At 40.3% G+C, this 25402-nt stretch overlaps 1 protein-coding gene across 26 annotated transcripts in view; it reads right to left on the bottom strand.

Annotated features, from left to right (window-relative positions):
* Nucleotides 1-25402, bottom strand: part of rims2a (regulating synaptic membrane exocytosis 2a) — a 314788-nt gene that overhangs the window by 159626 nt on the left and 129760 nt on the right. For 22 of the 26 annotated variants that reach the window (XM_049467467.1, XM_022668728.2, XM_049467487.1 and 19 more), the window contains 6 exons: nucleotides 19253-19446; nucleotides 11383-11502; nucleotides 4993-5092; nucleotides 4685-4808; nucleotides 2974-3020; nucleotides 1447-1559 (listed from right to left, as the gene is read on the bottom strand). In XM_049467467.1, coding sequence (XP_049323424.1) covers nucleotides 1447-1559; nucleotides 2974-3020; nucleotides 4685-4808; nucleotides 4993-5092; nucleotides 11383-11502; nucleotides 19253-19446 — 698 coding nt within the window. Of the gene's footprint in view, nucleotides 1-1446; nucleotides 1560-2973; nucleotides 3021-4684; nucleotides 4809-4992; nucleotides 5093-11382; nucleotides 11503-19252; nucleotides 19447-19643; nucleotides 19712-25402 lie in introns of all 26 variants that reach the window. The other 4 variants (XM_049467506.1, XM_049467519.1, XM_049467511.1 and 1 more) reach the window with 1 other exon arrangement.

Genomic DNA, 25402 nt, shown 5'->3' on the forward strand with positions numbered 1-25402 from the left:
TTATATAGTAACATGCATTAATAAATATAATATAATTCACTGTTATCTTATTTTATTCCTTTATTTTCACCATCATTTAGATTCTTTTGTTCTTTTACTTTTAATATTTGCTTTTTATTCGTTCCCAATTGTTAAAAAAATAACAATAAAATAATCGTGATGTTGTGAAGTATTACTAAATGGCCCACCCTCACTCTATATATAGAAGCTGATCACCATTTAATCATCATCAAGCGAGTTGTCCTCTAAACCTTACACCAGTGCTGCTGATGTACGACAGCCACCTGCAGGCCTCCCCAGGTGGAAGATTTTACAGCTAGACAAAGAAGAACACAGGACTGAGAGTAACATGATCAGCTCCAGCGCTAAGGGCCGCTGGGACGGCTCCAGCTCTGCGGCTGAGCACAGGCGCTGTGGAGCCGGGCCAGAACCTTATCTTTCCTTCATGTCAGCTTTGTTCACCTCACAAGTGTTTGCCAACCTCTTAACCGGCCTTGAAAACAAAGCAGAACAGCTAGCACTTAAGCCATGGCTTCAGAAACAGTACACCTCAGTAGATCAAGATCTAAATAAAGTCTCAGCTATTCTGCTGCTTTCTTTAACAGTAATGTGATCTAACCAGCCTTTAAAAGAAAGGACAACAGGATAGATAGACCTCACATCACGACTCTGATAAGTATACTCACTCCTCAGTGTGTTGGGTTCTGTGTAAAATCTATTTTAGTAGTGATGTATCTGATTTATTTTGCATTTATATTCACAGCTCTGGAATTAAGAAAAATTAAGAGACCACTTCAGTTTCTGAATCAGTTTCTCTGATTTTGCTATTTATAGGTATATGTTTGAGTAAAATGAACATTGTTGTTTTATTCTATAAACTACAGACAACATTTCTCCCAAATTCCAAATAAAAATATTGTCATTTAGAGCATTTATTTGCTCTTTAAGTTGTAAGAGCTCAGAAATCTGTATTTGGTGGAATAACCCTGGTTTTTAATCACAGTTTTCATGCATCTCGGCATGTTCTCCTCCACCAGTCTTACACACTGATTTTGGATAACTGTATGCCTTTACTCCTGGTGCAAAAATTCAAGCAGTTCAGTTTGGTTTGATGGCTTGTGATCATCCATCTTCCTCCTAAATACACTCCAGAATTTTTAACTGGTCTCCTATTTTTTTTTCCAAAACTGTATACATACTAGGGAAATTTATCTCACTGATTTATTGCACGCTTAATAATAAAACAATAATCTGTTCCACCAATCACTCAGTATGTGTTTAATTAATTCAAACAGAGGAGTCTGTAGTGATATATTGTGACAGGTATTGGACAGGTATATTAAAAAAAGTGTCTGAGGTCGTACACTGACCTTGTATTAATAAAAAAACACCATCCTCCCGACTCACAGAGACTGTATGACAGAGTGATGCATTGTGGGTACTCACTGAGAGCTGTCCGGATAAGTACTGGGGTGCATCTCGCAGCATGCCGGGGCTCATGGGGGATGTGACGGATATAGACGGCCGCTCCATTTTCTGTGACTCAAATGAGCTGGAACCTTCGGGAGGAATTTAATAACAGGAAGAGGGAGGAGGGGAAGAGGAGAAGAAGAGGAGAGACAAACTGAGATAAGAGTGTGATACACACAGCATTATGTCCTGCTGCATTCTGACCACGGCCTGACCGATATGACTGATACGACCTGATATGTGAAAAAAATGACTTTTAAATGACAATTATATACCATCAGCTGCTGGAGCCCTGAGAGAGCACAGTTGGCCTTGCTCTCTCTGAGTAGGTAAATTGCACCTTTTTCCCTCATCATTCCTAAGGGTGATGTTGATCAGCACAAGGCTGCGTCTGTGAGCTGATGTATCAGAACCGAGTCGCTGCACTTTCCTCCGAGTGCGCTGTGATGCTACTCTGCAATGTTGCATCAGCAGCAGTTTGAAAAGAGGCGGCGTCTGACTTCACATGTGTTGGATGAGGCATGTGCTAGTCTTCACCCTCCTGGTGTGTTGGGACATCACCAGTGATAGGAGGATATACAGCTAAGTAACAGCTAAATTGGTGGGACAACTGGCCTAGATAAATTGGGTGAAAAATAAGAAAATTAGAAAAACAAACAAAAAAAATTTAATAAACTAATTTAAATTATTATACACTCCACCAACAGTCTATTTTCACAGCTTCTGCTTGCACTGTAAAATAGCGACAGAGCTTGGAAATGACTTGTTGTTCAGGTACATTTCTGGCGTATTGCTATCTTGGCAGTGGAAATCACAAGTGCCACTGACTGATTAAAACCCTGGCAACAGTCAACCATTAGATGTTCATTCCTATCTTGGGATGCAGGTGCACAACCCTTGGCCAGCTTGCTTTACTTTATCTGCTGATGTTTAAATTTTATTAAATTAAATCATTTGTGTGCTGTTAAAATTTCAATTAACTCAATTTTTTATTTCTGCACCTAGTTTTTTTTTTTTTTTTACTACAATTACATTTAATAAGTTCATTGTTTGTACTTAGTTAAGAGAGTTTAAGCTCAACCAGTCATCCATGAGCCATTGTATCTTCAAAAAGTTGATTTTTACCCAAATATTTTACACATCTTTACAATTTTTAGTGCATATCAGTACGAAAACATTCAATTCCAAGTAATTTTGCAGTATTTCTATTGATTCATCATGAAATTTTGATACAATATGAGTAATAACTGCCAAACTAAGATTACATCAACTGTAAAAAATGACAAAAAAATTATCTTTTCTTTATTGTAACCACAATGTCAATGTGAATTATTTGTGTGATTTTTGATTAAATCAGTAAATACACTGGACTTTAATTTCTGCTGATAAAGTAATTATCAACTAATTTCTCCAGAAACTGAGATTTTAACAGTAGATAACTAATGATATTTTGTATTCCACCACGGTGCCCTGCTTCACTCCAGCCACACGGGGGCTACTCACTTGATTCCAGTTGCGTGTGTGCGCTGTCTGGTATCCTGGGGATATCTCTGCAATGAGAGAGAGAGAGAGAGAGAGAGAGAGATCAATAGGAGCTTTAAAAAAGAGTGCATGAGCTTTTAATGACCCTAAGCACCACATTAGTCTCTATTATAGTGTCAGTACCAGCTAAACCAATACGCTGAACTCAGGTCAGTCCAGCACATTTCCCCATTTTGCACACGTTCAGGATTGGGACGGAACGTGCTGATCCCGCATCAGCACTTCAGCAGGAGATGCACAGAGCCGAGGCAGACGCTGAGGTGCAGAACGGTACATTCTGTGTGGAGGGTTTCTGGGGTTTCTCTGCGTTCAGAAGCCATTTGCTTCCTGCTGTTTCCTGAAATGGAGCAGCCGTGCAGGTTGCTGAGTAGATACGTAGCTTTCTCTGAGATAGTGTATGGGAGTATATGGGAAAAGCATTAAAAATGCTCTAATAAGAGAGGAAGGATGCTCTAGAGTGGAATTATCATTAGAAATATATATAGAAATCACAATAAAAAATGCACTATAAGGCACACTATCAATAAACGTCTATTTTCTGGTCTATTTTCATTATAGATTATATTATATTATATTATAAGTCCCATTATGTGACACTAGTAAGGAACAGGGTGTCGCCTTGTTTTCCTTCTAATAAAGCTAAGCTAAGTAAACAAAACTGTAATTCTAAAAAAAAAAAAAAAAAAAAAAACATTTTTTGAGCTGGATGTTAATCTACATAGATTTCTCTCCTGAAAACTGTTATTTGGGTGAGTAAAGCGCTTCAGTTTATTTACAGAAAGCCTAGATTTCCAGATTTCCACTAAGGCTGGGTGCAGCAGCATTAGGATTAGCAGCTAACTGTGGCTAACTGAGTGCTATCAGCTAGCGGTTCATCCCACAAAGCTAGTTTTGACACAGTAAACGCACACAGTGCAAAAGAGCTAGCGCTGCAGTTAGTGGCTAATGCTTATGCTGCTCCAGCATTGCTAGCCTGGGTTAGCAGCAGGCTACAGTCCGATATACTCGCCTCTGAATGGCGAAAGAGCTAGCGTTGCAGTTAGCGACTAATGCTAATGCTGCTCGAGTCTCGGTGCTGGAGTACTAAACTGAAACTTCTGTATAATGCGGTACTTCAGTGAAATGACTTTACTGCTCCTTAATATCTGACTGGTAAAATTCATAATTCATAAGGTGCACCGGATATATATATACATTTTTTTATTGTTAGATTGGAATCTAATGTGTTTTAGCCTCTCTTTCCGCCTACAGTCTCTAGTCCCATTTCCTCACCCCAGGTTGCCAGGTATGGAAAACAATAGCAGGCAAACATAGCATACTGCAGCTTCTGCTTCATTCTTAAAAAAGGTCTATGACCAGAGACAGAGTAAAATGCTAGTAAATATAGGCAATAAGATAGATAGATGGAGACAGCTTAGATCCCAGAAGGACTACAAGATGGACTTCAAACTACTAATTTTCTCCCAAAGAGGTGAGAACTGAGCTTCAGCTAAGGATAGCTAACCTAAGCTTGGTTAAATTAATACAGCCACTAGTAGGAATGGGCACTTTACTGTAAGTCATTCCAACATTTGAGGATATGCTGTTCCACTTTGTTTCAGGGTGAAGCTACAGATTGCACAGTATGAATCTGATTTTAATGAACAAATATCAGTACTCAGAGTTATCTTACCCAATGGGTCGGGAGACGACTAGTTCCACCTGAGGCTCTGGCTTTGATTCTAAAATGATATTGTAAACTTCTTTAAATGTGGCTCCTTGTAAATTCCTGCCGTTCCACTCCAAGACCTGATCACCTAGAAACCAGAATTAAAGAAAGCATATTATTGTATGTTTTACCACTAAAACTGTACTCTGTTATAAACCTGAAGGAAGACGTGGAGGTAACAGATTATGTTAATGATTTTTAAACACTCACACCATGACTGTACTAATGTGTGTGACAGTACACGCAGTGCAGAGGTGCAGTGTGTGGGGTACCTGGTCTGAGGTGTCCGACAGTGTCTGCTAAACTTCCTTTTCTTACTTTGGTGATGAACGCACAAAGTCTACCCGACTCTGTCATCTTCCCACCAACCACCTGTTCAACAGACACACACAATCTCACGGTTAGCATACATCCCATTATTTCTGTAGTGCTACATTCATTCTTACACTTTCTCCTGACACCAGTCCATATATATATATATATATATATATATAGTTGAAAGTGGCCTGTCGTGTATTAAATAGTGATTCTACATTCGTTTATACTGTTAAACCTCAGATCTTACTAGATGCATATCTTCCTTTGTCATTTCCATCAGTCATCATTATAACATTTCTGTTAATATCTTTATTCATTTAACTATAATAACATATTAAACGACTAAACTGACCTTCTATATTATTTTATTAGATACGTTAAACACATTGTCACTGTTGTTCTGTTTATTTATGTGTTATAAGTGATAATTATTGTTTACTTATGTAATGCTAGTATATACAACTTACTTTATAACCTTTAAAAAACACCTTTATAAACTATTTATAAACCCTTTATAAAAGAGCCTTCTTTTAACGTGGTACCTCAAGTAATTTTGCAGCATTTCCATCGATTTATCATGTGTGTATTTGACGCAATATGAGTAATAACTGCCAGATTAAGATTACATAAACTGTGACAAAAAAAGACAAAATAATGTATATTTTCTTTATTCTAATCACAACAGCATTTTCAGATACAGTAAAAACTTCTACTGAAAAACAGGAGGACCAGTGAGTTTTTATTTTTGCTTTTCTCGGTCACATGACATTGCGTTCATTATCTCCTCCATTTCCACTCGCTGTTGTGTTTTTACATGGATCTCCTTGGAAATGCGCAACCAAAGTGTAACTACGGTGCATGGTAATAGACAAATAGCTGTTTTATTAAATGTGAGGTGACGAATCTAAAGAGATTCAGAGGTTCAGGACGGGACTAAAATTACTGGTGGACCACAAAGTTTAGAGAAAAAAACCCATAAAAGAGAAAATTACCCCAGGACCCCCTGAGAAAATAACTCGATTTTTACCACAATAAGCTCACCAAACATAAACTCTGCTACTTTTCTATTACTCACAGCATCAGGTCTTTTTTGACTCATTTCAGAATCCATTCTTCCACTGACTGTGTGCTTTACATCCAAACAGAGCATGTTTTAGCTTAAGGAACACTGAGACTCTAACTGACCAGGAAATCAGAAGATCTCAGTCCTAGCCCTTTGTTTAAAAAACAGTAAGGAATATGATGATATATCAACACACACAAACACACTAGCTAAAATATGTGTGTAAATATGAGTGAAGAAATAAAACAGACAAGATTAATCCTCAACTAACATGACTGGCTGTGTTAGGCCTGTCACAATAAACTATTTCTGTGTTGACGATAGGGGTGGGCGATATGTTTCTAAAATAATATCACGATATTTCATGGTATTCTCGTGATAACGAAAACAATTTATTTTAAAAAATATTTAAAGAATACAGTACTGCAACAAAATTAAAAATACATTTTAATATTGCATAGGAAATGATATGGCCTGCCTCTAACTGAGATATTTAAAAATACAAGAATTTGTAAAAGAAGAAACAGATTTGTAAAAGAAGTCTGTGATGCAGAATGTCAGTATACTAATAATAATGCACTCCAGATAATCAGGATTCAAGTAAAATAAATGATACTGGACAGATATAATCTGTCTCTAGTCTCTGTCTCATGCAGCTTGCCATCAGCTGCCAGAACCCTGAGAGAGCTCAACTGACTTGTTCTCTTTTGGTGGGTAGATGGCGCTCTTTCCCCTCATCACTCATCACAACGGGTGATGTCGATCAGCACAAGGAAAGAGCACCATCTACCCACCCAGAGAGAGCAAGGCCAAGTGTGCTCTCTCAGGGCTCTGGCAGCTGAAGGAAAGCTGCATGACTGGGATTTGAACCAGCGATCTCCCGATCATAGTGGCAACACTTTAGCACTTTACCGGACCACTCGATGCCCTAACTGCAATTCTTAATTCATTTTAAATTATTTACTTTTATCCACCCTGCTCCGCACATTTTAATGCTTTCTCTGCTTTAACACGCCCCCTACACCTCTGACATATTAGCTAATTAACTGACAGGTTGAGTCAGGAGCGTTTAGAGCAGAGAAAGCAATAAATGCACAGGACAATGGGAGCCTCAGGGTTTCGGTTTGAGAAGCGCTGCTCTAGAGATGTGAAACTACAGCATTCAGCAAAGAAACTCTTCCAACACTGACTGCAATGTTTCAGTAAGTGTTCTGTATACAGATGTGTTGTGTTTTACTGCTGCATTGAGCTGCACTGTATGCTCACCAAATCAGGATAAATAAAAATAACAGCATTTTATTGTTTAAGTATTGCTTAACATCCTGAAACTTCAAATAATAGCCAAATAAGTGTAATTAAAATGTATTTCACTACTTAATTACTACTTACATTCATTAGTATTGATTGTGGTTTCTGAATTGTTTGAATTATTAAAAAAAAAAAAAAAAAACACTACACAGAAATTTATTCCTCACATTTTATTTTGTTGAAACAAAGAAAAGCATATTTTAGCTTAGGTTTTAAGCTAAAATGTTCATGCTAATTATTTATTTGTATTAAATGTATTGCTTTATTGTATTGCTTTGTTATATACAATTATAATATGTATATACATATTATTTAAGAGTTGTTTAACATAATTAATTATTTAAATATAACACTGAATATAACACTGAACACTACCTCAGGAAGAAACTGACTGAGAGAATCTAAGAAGCTAAGAGTGGGCAAAATTGGCATCAAAGCAAAAGGTGCTACTTGGAAGAATCTTAAGTATAAAGCATATTTTGGCCTGTGTGACACTTGTTTGCTTACTTCATAACTGCATATGCATTTCTTCTTAGTTTTGATGTCTTCTGGCTTAGTACCCAGAAGGACTACAAGACGAAGCCTAAGCTGCTCATTTTCTCCTGAACAGGTAAGCACTGAGCTTCAGCTAGGGTTAGCTGACCTTAGCTTGTCAACTGAACAAAACTACCTATAGGGATGGGCACTTAAATTATTCAAATTTATTCATTTCAACATGCTTATATGAACTTACAAACTTTTGACTGTAGTACTGTAAAACTGTATAACTTCAACTAATACCCAAATAATTGTAATTAAAAATTATTTCATTACTTAATTTGTACTGTGTGCATTGAAGTTTCTGAATTGTTTGAATTTTTCAATTATTAAAAAAAAAACACTTTGCTTTCTGAAACATCAGAAATTTATTGCTCACATTTTATTTTGTTAAAACAAAGAAAAGCATATTTTAGCTTAGGTTTTAAGCAAAAATGTTCATGCTAATAATTTATTTGTATTAAATGTACTATATGTATTGTATTGCTTTGTTGTATATCATTTAAGAGTTGTTTAATATGATTAATTATTTAAATATAACACTGATTATCACACATATGTTAATGTGGTAATGCGTCTATTGTGATAATACATCACAGTTTTACCAATCAGCCAGTTACAAATGAGAACAAAAATTTCCAGCAGCTAGACACAACAAGAGGCAGAAGATGCATTTCTTAGCTGTGCTGTTTTATTGCAAATATTTAAGGGAAACATAGAAAAACATTACATTTGGGAATCTGTCATCCCCAGATGTTTAAATGTACAGAACCAGTCAAAAGTTTGGACATACGTTTTTATTAATATTTGTTCTTGACTTGTATCTGTCACACCTTACACCTGCTGCTGTCCTCTGTTTTCCTGTCTTTTTTTTTCTTCCTATGTGCTCCACTAGCACATGGCCCTGTTTTGTTATTGTCGTGTTGCTGCCTTAGCCCTGCCTTAATCTGTAGTGTTCCCACATGTCTTGTTTTTTACCCCGCCCCCTTGTTACCAGTCCCAGGGGTTCCTCACCCTCATAGTGTATATTAGCCCCTTTGTTTCAGTATTCCGTGTCGTAATTTTGTATGATTTGTGTGCCCCTTGTCAGGTTTGTGTGTTTTTAGTTCTTCAATTTCTTGTTTTCTCAGTTGTGTTTTATATATCTAGTCTCGTTATCTGCAGTCTTGTCTTTGTAGTTTAGTTTGCTTTGTCTTGTTTATTTGTTTTTGGCGATTACCCATGTTATGTCTGTCCTCTCATTTCTCCTATGTGACAGTATCATTTATTATTTTGTAGAATAATATTAAAGACTTAAAAAAAGACTTAAAAAGGATCACATATGCAGTTATGGTAGTAGACAAAACAAGGTAGTTTGGCCTCCACAGACACCTGATATAAAAACCCAACCCAGGTGGTTTAGGACAGGTTGGAGTGAAGCAGAGTGAAGAAAAAGCAGTTAATTAAGACCTCAGCACCTCTAGAACTCCTTACTTCATAACTGCATATCATTTCTTTTTAGTCTTGATGTCTTCTGGCTTAGAACCCAGAAGGACTACAAGACGTAGCCTGAGCTACTGATTTTCTCCTGAACAGGTAAGCACTGAGCTTCAGCTAGGGTTAGCTGACCTTAGCTAGTCAAATGAACAAAACTACCTATATGGATGGGCACTTTATTAATTCAAATTTATTCATTTCAACTTGCAAACTTTTGACTGTAGTACTGTATATGTATACATTAACCCCTCAGTTTTACACTATGTAATGTATTGAGCACAGCTCTCTAGATGAATAATAAAGGCGTTCGTTCCTGCTCTTGTGATTGATGCTGTGTGTTGCGTGTGCCGAGGAGCTGTCCGCGGTGCTGAAAGAGCTGACTGATGGAGAAAGAGCCGGAGGTGTGTACTATCTGTACTGTACACCCCGTTCAAACCCGATCGCCTCCTCAGAGCATCATACAAATCAAATCCACGCTAATGGCAGCCCGATGCAAACGCACAAAAGAAGATTACAGAGACGCCTCCTGGATGAAAATGGCTTTACGTAACACGAGGCACAGAGCCGCGGGGAATCTCACTCGTATCCAAGCATGTGTGTGTGTGTGTGTCTGTGTGTGTGTGTGACGTGTATACGGGTGGCCTGTATGTGACCAGCAAGCCGCTGCTACTGCCAGAAGGAGAGGGGAGAGGATATATGAGAGCATTTGGCCACAAGAACAGCCATTCAGGAAGTTCACTCGATCAGTAACAGCTAGTCCATCTCTGCACTCACTTAATAGCCATTCAGCTCTTTCACACTAAACACACACACACACATGCAGACAGTAGAGTGACAGAGATGGTTCCTATTCTCTCATACACTTAATAATGACCTGTCTGCTTATTTAGCTAAGAGCTGGGTCTTAATAAAACAAGCACAAGTGGAATATAATATCACTTCATTTATATTATTATAGGCCTAGTTACATCATACAGCTTAAGAGGCCACTTAAAAATGATGAGTTTCTTTGATTTTACCAAATTAAATATCTCTGGAATATAATCAAGAGGAAGATGGATGATCACAAGCCATCAAACCAAACTGAACTGCTTGAATTTCTGCACCAGGAGTAAAGGCATAAAGTTATCCAAAAGCAGTGTGTAAGACTGGTGGAGGAGAACATGCCAAGATGCTGAACTCTTAAAACTTTATAAATATAAACTTGCTTTTTTTACATTATTTGAGGTCTGAAAGCTCTGTATCTTTTTTTGTTGTTTCAGCCATTTCTCATTTTCTGCAAATAAATGCTCTAAATGACAATATTTTTATTTGGAATTTGGGAGAAATGTTGTTTGTAGTTTATAGAATAAAACAACAATGTTCATTTTACTCAAAAATAAACCTATAAATAGCAAAATCAGAGAAACTGATTCAGAAACTGAAGTGGTTTCTTAATTTTTTCCAGGGCTGTATAAGGGGGGACCGATGTTAAGGACAGGATCATCACACTTATTCCATTATAATTTATTGGACTATTTTTTTATTATTACACTGAAATGTGATAAAAAAGATATAGAACAAAGCAGTTCATAAGAATGGGTCAGATAGAGATAAGTAGTGTACCTTGTAGTGAAATGTATTATGACAGTTACTGTATGTTTGTTTAAGGCCTGACTTTTTTTTATCAAGATCTGAAACCTAGTAATTGTCTTTGCAGTGTTTCGGTTTGTACAGACTTTTACAAAAGAATCATTGAGGATTCTTATTTTTAATGTTATTGAAGACAGAGTTCCTCTGCCTATTGTCTCTGTGTTAATAAGCCGTAGAGGCTGTGATTAGTACTTGTGTGTCATTTGTCTCATTTGGCGAAGCCTTAAAACCTTGGCCTGATTTTCTCTGAAACAAACTTCAGCAAAGATCCCGACGGTCCACCTCAACGTCCTACAAACAGAGAGAAACACAGGCGTCAGATTCTCACCTTCAGACCCAGGAGAGCTCCGGAGTCCCGCGGCACGCTCCCGTCCTTCATGCGCTTGTTGAGCAGAATTCGGCCAATCAGCCGATCTCCGTCTTTGGACGGCTGCCATGTGACAGGGTGCTACGAGGTCCAAGTCACAGAAAAAAGCTCTGGGTTACAACCGAACCTTTAAGAACATCATAAGAGTGACAGGTAGAGAGGAAGACTACGGTGGGGGGTGGGGAAGGAGCGTTCATTTATTAGCATTCAGGTGATCACATGAACTCTGTTTTTTAAATTAATGACCAATCAGACACATTTACTGTAGGTACGTTTGTGCAATGCTATAGAATAACCATTATCTTTTTTGTTTATATATTTATTTATTTCCTATTTTCTCCCAAACTTAGCTGTATATCTTCCATCACAAGTGATGCCACAACACAAGGAGGGTTAAGACTAGCACATGCCTCCTCTGATACATGTGAAGTCAGCCACCGCCTCCTTTCCATCTACCCACCCAGAGAGAGCAAGACCTATTGTGCTCTCTCGTGGCTCTAGCAGCTGATGGCAAGCCGCATGAACAGGATTCGAACCAGCGAAATCCCAATCATACTGGCTGCTTTTAGACGGCCAGGACCATTTAGCGTCCCCTTTACCAAAAAGGTCTCTTCTTTGCTATCACTTAAATATTTTATATACTTATTTACTTATTATTATTTAAACTAGGGATCCTCGGATTGTAGTGCCAGCACCTTTTTCCAAACAACACTACTGGACAACTTCCTGAGATTTCAATAAACACCAATAACAACAAAATGTGTCCTATTGTTACTTAAAAATATAATGGTACTAGGATATAATGGCACTAGGATTCACTCTTGTCACTAGGGCTTTGTTTTTCCTTTTATAGCAGAAACGGTAACTAACTGTCCTAGACATAACACATATTTTAGTTTTTTTTTTTAACATTATAGCCCTTTTTGTCTCCCCAATTTAGAAAGCCCAACTGCCCCAATCATCTGCGATGCTTCTAGCACTAGGAAGGTTAGGACAAGTGCGACTCGGTTCTGATACATCAGCTCACAGATGCCTTGTGCAGATCGACATCACCCTTTAGAGTGATGTGGGGAGAGAGTGCCATCTACCCACCCAGAGAGAGAGCGCAAGGCCAATTGTGCTCTCTCAGGGCTCTGGCAGCTGATGGCAAGCTGCATAAACAGGATTCAAACCAGGGATTTCTGATCATATTGGCAGCTGGTGCTTTAGACCGCTGAAACAGTAGGAACTTCAGCTCTAGGAGTTTAAATGTATTATGTATAAATTAGCAGTAATTTATAGTCATCACACGCTTCATCTCACAACTTTATCATCTAAAATTAGGTTTCTGAAACTGTATGATTAAACCAAAGCCCAGAATTAGAGATTCTAGATGGTTCCTTCTAACGTTTCTGCTATGCAATGAACCTGACAGTGGTTCAATTAATGTTGTGTTTAAACCTAGCCCACTAGATGGCAGTGTTGTACTGTTTGTACTGATTGGACAAAAAGCTAACTTTTTTACTTTTTATTTTATAAATAGTATAAAATGATTTCTAAAATGTTATGGTTCAGAGTTTATGTGATCAAATGATTGTGGTAGTGATTAGCATGCAAGCCCCTTCCCCAAGCTCCAGCATGGCCCCACCCCTGCACCCAAAAGTCCGTTCCCAACACAGCCAGCCCACCAGCACCAAGCACAAATCCCACGATAGAGAAAGCAAACGACACACAAACACAGAGAGCAAGATGGACAGTATGCAGTAACCCATCCCTCCATCCCTCCCTCCCTCCCCCCGCCCTGCATAAACAGTAGAATAGGTGATAATAACCAAACTTCAGACAGATATGACAGTGAAAGGGAAAAAAGAAAAACATAGCTCATCTGTGCCAAAACAACCCCCTCCCCTCCCCCACCCGGCTACCCTGTGCATGTGTGGAGATGTTCTGGTGTTCTGCTGTGTCTCTACTGGAGTCGGTGGAGTTTTTGGGGCGTGTGGTGGTCCGGCCGGTTGTGTTGTGAGGTGGGGTACTATTAGGGGTTGGGGTCGGGGGTCAGGATTGAGGTTGGGGGGCTTTGGGGAGGGTATTAGGTTAAAGAGGGCGTACCACAGAGGGTCTGGGGCCTACATGAGAGAACTATATGCCTTGCTGTAAGTGGTAAATGGTCACCACAGGGCAACAACACAGAACAGAAAAGTGCGAGAAGAAGGCTGGAGGGCATGCACCAAGAGAGGGACCCACATTCTCTTCTGAGTGCCATGACAGAACATTCACACCGAGGAGTGGAGGTAGAGTGAAGCTCCCGCCACACACATCCTAGCTCAGTACCCACACTACGCCACACTCAGCTGCAGCTACCAAGCCCACAACCACCACAGAGCAAGCAAGAGGAAACCCCCCCCTCCCTCAGCAACACCCCAGCTACAGCCAAAGTGCTGCCAAAAAACAAACAAACAAACAAAAACAACGAAACAAAAGCTAAATTTTCCCAAAACTGAAAGTGATGATTCAGCCAAATTCACACAGTTTCCCCCTTACTCCAAATGTAGCTCATCAAAACAAAAACTGGAGCTTTAAGCTCTCAAGGAAAGTTAGCATTGTGCTAACACGCTTAATTTCACAATTAAATCATTGCAAATGTACGACAAACAAAAGTCCAGAGTAAAGGATTCTAGATGGTTTCCCCTATCGTTTATGTTATGCAATGCACTATTGATTAATAAACTTAATAATGTTTCAATTTTTTGTCAGAAACGTACGCTTATCTTAAAAAAAAAAGCCCCGTTTACACCTGGTCACTTTGCACCCTGATAAGATTTTAAGATTTTCAGTCAAATTTGCACAGCTCCCCCCAGTTCCTCCAAATGTAGTTCATCAAACCAAGTGCCTTGATTTTTTGTTGGTACTGGAGCTATAAGGCCTGGAAGAGTTAGCATTGTGCTAACAGGCTTCATCTCACAACTAAATCATCGCGAATGAGGTTTCTGTACACTGTATGACGAATCCAAGTCCAGAATAAAGGATTCTTGATGGTTCTTCTATCGTTCCTGCTATGCAATGCACTGTTCATAAATTAAACTTAATAGTGTGTCAATTTTTTGTCAGAAATATACGTTTATCTTCAAAAAAAGGCCCCGTTTACACCTGGTCACTTTGTACCCTGATAAGATTTTAGTCACATGCATTTTCTCATCCTAGTCAAGTGTTTTAGTAATTCAGTTTAAAATGTGAAACTCATATATTATATAGACGTATTAAACACACAGAGTGATCTATTATTAAGTGTTTATTTATTTTATTGTTGATGATTATGGCTTACAGCCACTGAAAACCCAAAAATCAATGTCTCAGAAAATTAGAACACTATATAAGACCAGTTGGTACAGTAATTTTGGCAGTGTGGGCAGTGTGCCAAGTCCTGCTAGAAAATGAAATCCCCATCTCCATAAATGTTGTCAGCAGAGGGAAGCATGAAGTTTTTTTTTTTTTTTACCCACCCAAGATGGCAGCGCGTTAACACGCAGCGGCCGCTCCGGGTCCGTTAAATGGTGCTTTTGTGTTACTATTTGTCGTTTTTTCCGTTTATTTCCTGCAAATATGTGCATCAGAACACCCGTGCACATGTTCTACCACCGCCAGACCCTGCTACAGTGGAGAAATCAGCCAGACAACACGCTACCGGACGAGGTTCTGCAGACGCTACTTGAGCTTAGCCTGCTAAGAGACCCAGGCCGCCAGCCCGCGGTGTTTCCTGACGCCGGAGCCCAGCGGAAGTGCCATCGCAAGCGGTGCGAGCGTAAGCGGAAGCGCGGAAAGAGAGCCGGGATCCGCGCAAGGCTAAAGGCTAGTCCTAGCCGGCCGGCTATACCATCGCTCTTTCTGGCAAACGTCTGTTCCCTTGACAATAAACTGGACTACATCCGACTCCAGCGAACTACCCAGCGTGAGTTCAGAGACTGCTGTGCTTTGTTTTTTGTGGAATCGTGGCTGAACGACAACATTCCTGACAGCGCCATTCAGCTAGCCGGGCTAACCGCGTTCAGAGCGGATAGGAGCGCGGCTCTATCCGGGAAGACCCGCGGTGGAGGCGTGTGTGTTTACATCAACACGGAATGGTGTAACAACGCTGTGACTGTCGCCAAACACTGCTCTCCGCTGGTGGAGTTCCTGATAATCAAGTGCAGACCTTTTTATTTAGTACGGGAGTTCTCAGCCGTGCTAATAGCTGCTGTCTGCATCCCACCCAGCGCTAGCATTTGTGCTAATACTAAAGAGGCTCTGTGTGAACTCTATCGGACTATCAGCGATCTGCAGAACAAACACCCAGACGGACTGTTTATTATCGCCGGAGATTTCAACCACGCAAATCTCAAGTCAGTGCTCCCTAAATTCCATCAACATGTGGACTTTGCAACGAGAGGAGCGAGCGCGCTGGATCTTGTTTACACAAACATCCCCAGCGCGTATCGGGCGGAGCCCCGCCCCCACCTCGCTTTCTCGGACCACATGTGTGTTTGGCTGACTCCAACATACACACCACTCATCAGACGCTCCAGACCAGTTCAGAAGCAGGTGAAAACCTGGCCGGCAGGCTCCATCTCTGCCCTTCAGGACTGTTTTGAGTGCACTGCATGGGACATGTTTAGGGAGGCTGCTACTGAAGGCGATTCTGTTGATTTGGAGGAGTATGCAGCATCAGTCACTGGCTACATCAGCAAGTGTATTGATAATGTCACTGTCTCCAAGTCCATCACCACACGCCCAAACCAGAAGCCTTGGATGACTGCTGAGGTATGTGCGCTGCTGAGGACCTGCGACTCCGCCTTCAGAGTGGGTGACAAGGTGGCCCTGAGGAAAGCGAGAGCCGACCTGTCACGAGCCATCAGAGACGCAAAGCGCGCACATGCCCAGAGAATCCACAGCCACTTCAAGGACACGGGTGACGCGTGGCGCATGTTGCAGGGCATCCAGGCAATCACCAACTACAGGACAATGCCACCGTCCTGTGAACGTGATGCCTCCCTCCCTGATGCCCTGAACAACTTTTATGCACGGTTTGAGGCACAAAACAACACGTTTCTCACGTGGTGAGAAAGACCATGCCCAAGCCGGACGAGCAGGTGTTGTGCCTGACTGCAGTGGACGTGAGGAACACTACGCAGAGTCAACCCACGGAAAGCTGCAGGACCAGACAACATCCCCGGCAGAGTGCTCAAGGAGTGCGCAGACCAGCTGACAGATGTTCTCACGGACATCTTCAACATCTCCCTGTGCAGCGCCACTGTCCCAACGTGCCTCAATTCCACCACCATTGTCCCCGTGCCGAAGAAGTCCACAGTGTCCTGCCTCAATGACTACCGTCCCGTTGCACTTACACCCATCATCATGAAGTGCTTCGAAAGGCTAGTCATGAAGAACATCAAGACACAACTGCCCTCTTCACTGGACCCCCTGCAGTTTGCGTATCGTCCCAATCGCTCCACAGACGATGCCATCACCACTACTCTTCATCTCTCCCTCACCCACCTGGAGAAGAAGGACACTTACATCAGAATGCTGTTCATAGACTTCAGTTCAGCATTCAACACCATCATCCCACAGAACCTCATCAGGAAGCTAAGCTCGCTCGGCCTCAACACCCCCCTCTGCAACTGGATCCTGGACTTTCTGACGGGGAGACCCCAGTCAGTCCGGTTCGGGGGCAGCACCTCCAGCACCATCACACTGAACACGGGGGCCCCCCAGGGCAGTGTCCTGAGTCCTCTGCTGTTCACCCTGCTGACTCATGACTGTGCTGCAAAACACAGTTCTAACAGCTTTATCAAGTTCGCCGATGATACAACCGTGCTGGGTCTCATCACCAAAGGCGACGAGTCAGCATACAGAGAGGAGGTGCAGCGGCTGACAGACTGGTGTACAGTCAACAACCTTCACCTGAATGTGGACAAGACAAAGGAAATGGTTGTTGACTTCAGGAGAGCACAACACACCCACTATCCACTCAACATCGACGGGTCCTCTGTGGAGATTGTTAAGAGCACCAAGTTCCTTGGTGTCCACTTAGCAGATAACCTCACCTGGACCCTGAACACCAGCTCTACAGCCAAGAAAGCCCAGCAGCGTCTCTACTTCCTCCGGAAGCTGAGAAAGGCCCGTCTCCCTCCACCCATCCTCACACTCTTCTATAGAGGGACCATTGAGAGCATCCTGAGCAGCTGCATCACTGCCTGGTTTGGGACCTGCACCGTCTCTGACCGCAAGACCCTCCAGCGTATTGTGAGGACAGCTGAGAGGATCATCGGCGTCTCTCTCCCCTCCATCACGGACATTTACACCACCCGCAGCATCCGCAAAGCAACCAGCATTGTGAATGACCCCACCCATCCCTCACACGAACTGTTCTCCCTCCTGCCTTCGGGAAGAAGGTACCGCAGCATCCGGTCCAGCACGACCAGATTCTGCAACAGCTTCTACCCCCAAGCCATCAGACTCCTCAACTGCAGGGACTGAACTGATGGTTTTCTGTACATGCGCACACACTCTTACCCCACTTACCCCAGAAAATGGAAGCACCAAAAACCCTACTACCTCACTGGACTCTATTGCACACTGTGTAATAGAGGTAATTACTACCTCACTGGTCTTTTTTGCACACTGCATAATTTGCACACTGTCTTGTTATTTATTATTCTTTGTCTGTATGGTGTTGTATTGTCTGTCTGCACTTTTATACTGTTGCACTATTGTTCTGTCTACACTGTGTTTATGTGCACCATGGTCCCTGGAGGAACGTTGTTTCGTTTCACTGTGTACTCTGTATATAGCTGAAATGACAATAAAAACACTTTGACTTTGACTTTGCTATAAGATTTTGTGGGAAAACACTGCACTGACTTTAGACTTGATAAAACACAGTGGATCAACACCAGCAGATGACATGGCTTTTATACAGATGTTGATATAATTTTCAAGCTGGACTTGGCACACTGCCCACACTGCCAAAAGTGCCAGTTGGTCTTATATATATATTTTGGGTTTTAGTGGCTGAATTCTTCTTCAATAAAATAAGATAAAAAAAATCATTTTGGCCCCTGGTTGCTTTTAAATAAATGTATGGCATGGTCAAAATCCGCTGCATATTAGTACCAGCCTATATCCACTGGGACACTGGCTGGAGTCATTAAGAAGAAATCTGGAACCAAGCTTTGTTCTCCAGACATTCTTCTTCTTCCTTTTTACTGTTTTTGTGTTTACCTGAATCTGTTCTAATGATACAGTGTATTGTGCTGAAATTAGCATATTTTTTGTTTACTGCAGAGATAAATGGTTCTAAAAAATGTGGTTAAAGCTGTTTTAAACTTCTGCACAGTAGAGTACTGCGCTTTGATCTAAAACTTCCAGTGGGAAACTGGAGGCGCACACTTTAGAATGTAGACACCTTAACAGACTTGACATAACTTTTTTTTTTTCTTTTTTTTTAAGTAACTGAATGGTAATTATCACGCCTGGTGGTGTCTGGCTAGAATTGTCCATTCAAACTTAAAGTAACTCTGAAAACAGAAATCACAACTATATTATCCTTCTGGTCAGAGTTGACTATTTTGAAGTAAGGGGGAAATCAAATAAACAAGACTTTTGGCCAAACCATTACTTTAACCAACTCAATACGAAGAAAAAGGAAAGCAAATCAACATTTTTTTTCATTATTCAAAACTGCAAATACAAACAAAAACACAAATAAATCAAAGGTCAGATGAGAAAACAAGTGAAAGAAAGGCAAAACAGAGCAAAATAAATCAGTAAATGAACTGAAAGGAGAGAGAATGCAGGCTGGAATAGGTCCCAGTACCTTCTCACTATGGCTATGCTCCTCGTTTAGCGTGGTGCTACTGCACGTGTCAACGCCCGAGTCTTTAACCTGCGGCTCACACCACTCGGCATCCTCTTCCATAGAGTGGCCCCAAAAGCGCACCATTTTCTTTTGGCCCTCTGATAAGATGTGTGCCTGCTCAATAGTTTTTCTTTTTTCCCTTTGACTGTCCCCTACAGGCGTGGGATAAAGAACAGAAAGAAAAAAAAAGCACAAAAAGAAAGAAAGAAAAAAAGACATGCAAAGGTGAAAATAAATCAAAGGAAACCATGAAATGACAAGAGATTGATAGAGAGAGATTGATAGAGAGAGAGAGAGAGAGAGAGTGAGGAGGAGGTAGTAGGGTGGGACTAGGCTCTGCACGTCTCACCAAAGACATAGAGGAGGTATCGCTGCTATGCCACGTCGCATGGTCCCACCAGTGGCCATCTAAATCTCCTGTGAGTTCCCCATACACACACACCACACACACACACACACCACACACACACACACACGCACACAGCAGCGAGCAGCAGCAGCAGAGAGCACAATGTAAAAAGTGAGGGAAAAAAGTACAAGGGAAACAGCACAGAAGAACACATACAGTCATATAACCCATACAACAGCACACAGTGAGCACACACACACATACTGTATACACACACATACTGTATACACACACACACACACACACATACTGTATACACACACACATACTGTATACACACACACACTCTCTCAGGCTGACATTTCTATAAACTTTCAACGCAAACATTAAAAACTGACATGCCAAAAGTCATAAAACGGCAGTATGTAAACTCAACTGATCCTTATCATTAGTTCAGACCACGGTATACGCTGTGAGGAGCTATCTTGTGAGGGATGCTGAACACTGGCCATACAAAAACTTACAAGAAATTCATTGAAGAAGGCTAAAATTACATCCTAGGCCTGTCACATTAACTATTTTTGAGTGTACAATATATATTGTCCCAGAATTTACATTAAATTTATGGCGATAATAATATTATTGTCATTTTAAGACCATTTTATCATTATAATGATATAGGCCTGTCACGATATGATTTTTTTTTGTGGACAATATATAAAAAAAAAAAAGTATTGCGTTCACAATATTTTTGTAATTTTAAGACTATTAAATGCCACTGACATAATGATAACAGAATAGCATAAAAAAGGCAATCCTACACTTTTTAAACACAACTACATTCTAATTAATCTTTAATTATAATTAGTTTGGGAATTATATATTTATTCCTTTACCTACTTTAGTCCACACTGTGTGTATGGAGTCACAGTTATTGAAGCATGAATGGCTAAAATACTGTTCACTGTTATATATGTGAACAAACATGCAAATAAACACAATAGTCGATATCACGATTATAAAAAATTATTGAGGTCATGCTCATTTATTGTACGATAAATCGATATTGCAATTGTTGTGACAGGCCTATAAATAATGAAATAATGATTTAATATAATAAAACAATTACAGAGGTTAACAAAGCATAGAGTCGTGAACTTTAATTTTTTAAAGAATATTCAGACATTCAAATTAAAATACTACATTTATGAGACATCCTAATAGTAATAATAATAAATACAATAATAAAATAAAACTGCTGTGTTTTTAAACAAAGCTGATATTCTGGCCAAGGTCAACAAACATCTTAAAACTTATACTGTACTAGTTGTTATTTACATAATTATCATGACAGGCAGGCCTAAATTGTATATAAATAAAATCAAATATATATAAAATATATTACATATTGCGTTTTAAATCTAAGTTTTAAACATACAGTTTTACATTAATGAACTCTCCTCGATAAGTAAAATTATTTATTGTATATATTATGTATGATAATGTAATTATTGTGATAGGTCTATTCCCACAGTGGACAGTGCAGTGGGTAGTAATGATTGTGATTGGCAAAATCTGGATAGAACTGTCCATGTGAACGGATAAGCGAGTGTCACATCCACATTTTATACAGGGAACCCCACGCACACATAACATGTGACAAAAGTCATGGGACACAATACCACTTTCTGTCCCCTGATTTTTGGCTTGTTAGTATATTAGGTCTGGTGTTATGGTGTTATGATAATGATACAGGAGCAATATATCAGGTAGCCCTGAGAAACTATGGTCAATTTAATTTGAAGTTAAATAAGGGAATGTGATAACCTGTGAGTTTGTTCTGTTATAAGAAAACAGCACTGTTAAGAATTGCACAAAATCAGCAGCTGAAAAAAAATAGCTTTCTGATTAAATTTCGTGCCCGAGGGTCCCTCGGCTCTGTCGTTTATCCAGCAGTGAAGAAGTGAAAGTAAATGAGATGTAGCGTTTGCATGTTTTTAACACAGCTTTTCACACTGGAAAATGGTATAAATATTTTATGCCTGAAATCGACCCTGCTTGACCCCAGTGTAGTAGAAGCATGTATTCAGGGGGTGGTCAACTTTGGGACCCTAAATGGCTTCTCTGGGATCCTCTGATGAAGCATATGCTGTACAATGGGCTCTAGCAAAGAAGCTATAATGTCTCTTAGCAGCTCATAGACACATTTATGACATATATACAGTATGTACATCTGTTTTTGAGACTCATGGCAAATCATATCCAATCAATTAACCTCTATTTTCACTCAGAAATACACTTAGGGTCCCCTCATTTACAATAAACTGAGATTGGAGATGGCAAATGTGCCATTACAGCATTCCCTGTCCCATGACATTTGGCATGTCAGTGTAAAAAGAACTAATTAAAGAGGCAGTCCATATTACTTTGTTTCTAAAATGAAAACAAGTAGTACAGCCGCTAAAAGAGGATCTGACTCAGTTTTACTGAATGCAAGCGGCTGGTGGAGCAGTGGAGACTTCAGAAGAGAAAACTCAGACCTCAGTATTTCATTCACTCAAAGTAAAACCAAAGAAACCAAGGAGAGAAGTTTCTGACTGAGCGCCCCCCCCCCCTCTCTCTCTCTCTCTCTCTCTCTCTCTCTCTAACTGAACATAACCTGGAATCGGATTCATCCGCTCTGAAAGGAGGCCGCATCACACCCGTCCAGTTTAAAATGATTCTTCAGCATGCAATTGGGTGCAATTACCCATTCTCACCAGAGAGGGCCCTCAAAATTTACGAACAACAGCTTTAAGATTTATCTAGAAAGACAAATTATGTATTAACAGAAATAAACAAAATACAATAAAATAAATAAAACTAGATAAAATAAAAAAGAAAGTAACTTAAAAATAAATGAGCTAACATATGGTTAGACACAACCCTACAAAAAAGATAATAATAATAGAAATAATAAAAATAAAAATAATTATCAAATTGCTTGATACATAAATAATACATTAAATAAAAAAACTACAATAACTACATAAATCAACTTTATAGTAAGTTTAGTAATTACCATTATTTACAGACACCACCAATCCATTTTGCAACCTGTTTTTAAATGGTGCACATTCCCTTTTATTTAAAAAATGGCTTCAAAAGTGCTGTTTTTCTCTATTTCCCTGAAATTAATTCTTCAGCTGCTCTAGTTAACTTAGGAGACTGTGCTCTCCACTCTCTGCTGCTTCCGATATTCTGGCACGGGGAAAAGCGTGAGTGTCAACGCTCTCGCTACCTTAGCTCTGGGGCCTCTCTCTCTCTCTCTCTCTGCCTCTCTCGCCCCCTCTCAGCGGGAGGCTGAAGTGCTGAATTGCTGAATCAGGCCTGCACACCGGTCTGAGGCTCCAGTCTCCAGGCTCTCCATCACTCTGACAACTCAATAAAAACCCAGTGTAAACTATTAATTGGATCATTAATTATTGACACTGTTTTTACTACGAGCAGCAGGGGTGGGGGTGGGGCGGGGGGGGGGGGGGGACGAGTGTGGGGCGAGAGAAAGAGAAAGAGAGAGAGAGAGACAAACGAAACATCCTGTCTGTTAATAAAACACGTATTGATACACAGGCGTCCCAAAGCCTGGACAGAAGATAACTGTGCCAATAACAATAACACAGTCTAGCCTACAGCTCCTCCCTAAAAGAGAGAGAGAGAGGAACATACTCGGATCTCTGATTAAGTATTACATTATGACCCCTATTCTTGTTTCTACACCCATAATCAATTATTTTAGCTACACTAAGCTTATTAAACACTTTGTAGTTTTATAATTATAGACTTTAGCCCTTAATGACCAGAGCATAGATCACCACCGATTTTTCGATTTAAATCTATCTTCATTTGAATGATCCAGTATTGATTTATATAAACCCGGATCGAGCTTTGAAACATCTTTTTCGAGCACCGCCCTCTGACTGGGTGATCAGTTAAGATGGAGCTGGAGCACTCTGGATTCAGCACTGTGGGGAGTTTCTGTAAAAATGCAAGTAATTTTCTTCTGTATTTTCACTCACTGTTGCCTGTGTTCACCAAACTAGTAAATTTTACACTGTTTTAAGTTGTTTTCCAGTGTTGTTTTCACCTGTACTTGATTTAAAGTAAGACCTGACCTGCTGAATCCACCATTAGCTTAGCGGGTTAGCCGTTTCACAGGTTAAGCTAATCCTCCTTTAGCTGAATTCCTGAGCACCAAACGTGGCTGGTGCGCTAAGCTAACCCCTGCCGGTGCACTAGCAGCATCAGGCGGCAGTACAGTACGGGTGTCACGATTCTCTAAATCCTCAATTCGATTTTATTTCCGATTTAAGGGTCACGATTCGATTCGATTCTCGATTTTCTTTTTTTTACAGCAGAGAGGCCTATGCCAGTTTTAGATTAGTCTGTGGTCAGTCATTGGTTTGATTCATCAAATTTACAATATCTTATTTCAAACGGTGGGCCTGATATAAGTGATGCAAAGTGATACAAGTGATCTGTAATACACCACATCTAGTGGCTTTTTTTGGTAGCAGCATTGTGCGCTATTAAAACAGCAAATTGCAACATAACATAATAAATAATAAAAAAATACAGGAAGAGTCATGTACAAAATAATAGAACAATTAGAGCCTCAACAAACTGAATTCTATCCTACCATAATAGTTAAACATGAAAAAAAAGACTGGGTCCCTGAGAATGACAAGTTTTTTTCTTTAATAAAGATATAATATTAACTTTATCTGAGAGAAAGATGCTCCTTAAGGTACCAAAACTATTAACATATTTGAGGCTAGACAAAACATCTGTTATTTTTATATTTTCAAGTTTTTATTTTAGAAGATGAGAATGTCCACATTCTCTGGAGAAAGGGCTGCTCTTTGAGCAGTCACAATGTCCGCGGCGTCGACTACAGTGTTTTATTTGCAAATAAAAAATAAATTCATAAAGCATGTTATGTTTTTTGTTTTATCTAATAAAATGTCAGGATATATGTTCATACAGCGCTGTTGAAATTGATGGCTTCCAAAGTCTTATTAATGTTCTGGAACCACGTTATGTTTCACCCACATGTGAACATTTGAATAAAGTGGCCATTCCAGACCTGTATAGAGATGTGAAGCACGGTGTCGCAGTTATGATGTTGCTAGGTGGCTGCTATAAAGTGGTATACCAGGTGGTTGCTATAGGGTTGTTTGCAGACACCTAGCAACATCATAGCAACAGCCTAGCAACCTTATCGCAACTTCATGGTATACCACAGTCACCGCGCAACCCCATAGGCAGTGATGCCCAGTTCTGGTCCAACCCCTGACCATCTTTAGCTCTGTGTGTTAAACTGGCAGTGGACGCACACGCCTGCTCCTCAGCCTGAAGCGTCCTAATGAACTGTGTCTGCATCCATCCTCCGTTTTGCTCTTTCTGCAGCTTTTTCTCTCCTTCTCCTGCTCCGTCTGCACATCCCCTGATCGATTCGGAGGAAAACTGAGAGCGAGGGACAAGCCACTAAATCACGCTTCGTTTGCCGTGCACGACTACAGCTTATTAAACTTCCTGCACAGCACCCGCCGCTATCCCAGCATCCCTCACAGCTGCAGCAGCAGAGCTGTACCTGTCAGCCTGCTCGCACGGCCTGCACTTAAAGCCCATCCCCCTTAAAGCACACACACACCAGTTCTTTCTTCACATATACTAGTGCAGCTAAAAAAAATAGAATATCACTAAAAAGTTACTTTATATCA

The sequence above is a fragment of the Astyanax mexicanus genome, chromosome 1 (genome assembly GCF_023375975.1).
Source record: "Astyanax mexicanus isolate ESR-SI-001 chromosome 1, AstMex3_surface, whole genome shotgun sequence".
Taxonomy (NCBI): domain Eukaryota; kingdom Metazoa; phylum Chordata; class Actinopteri; order Characiformes; family Acestrorhamphidae; genus Astyanax; species Astyanax mexicanus.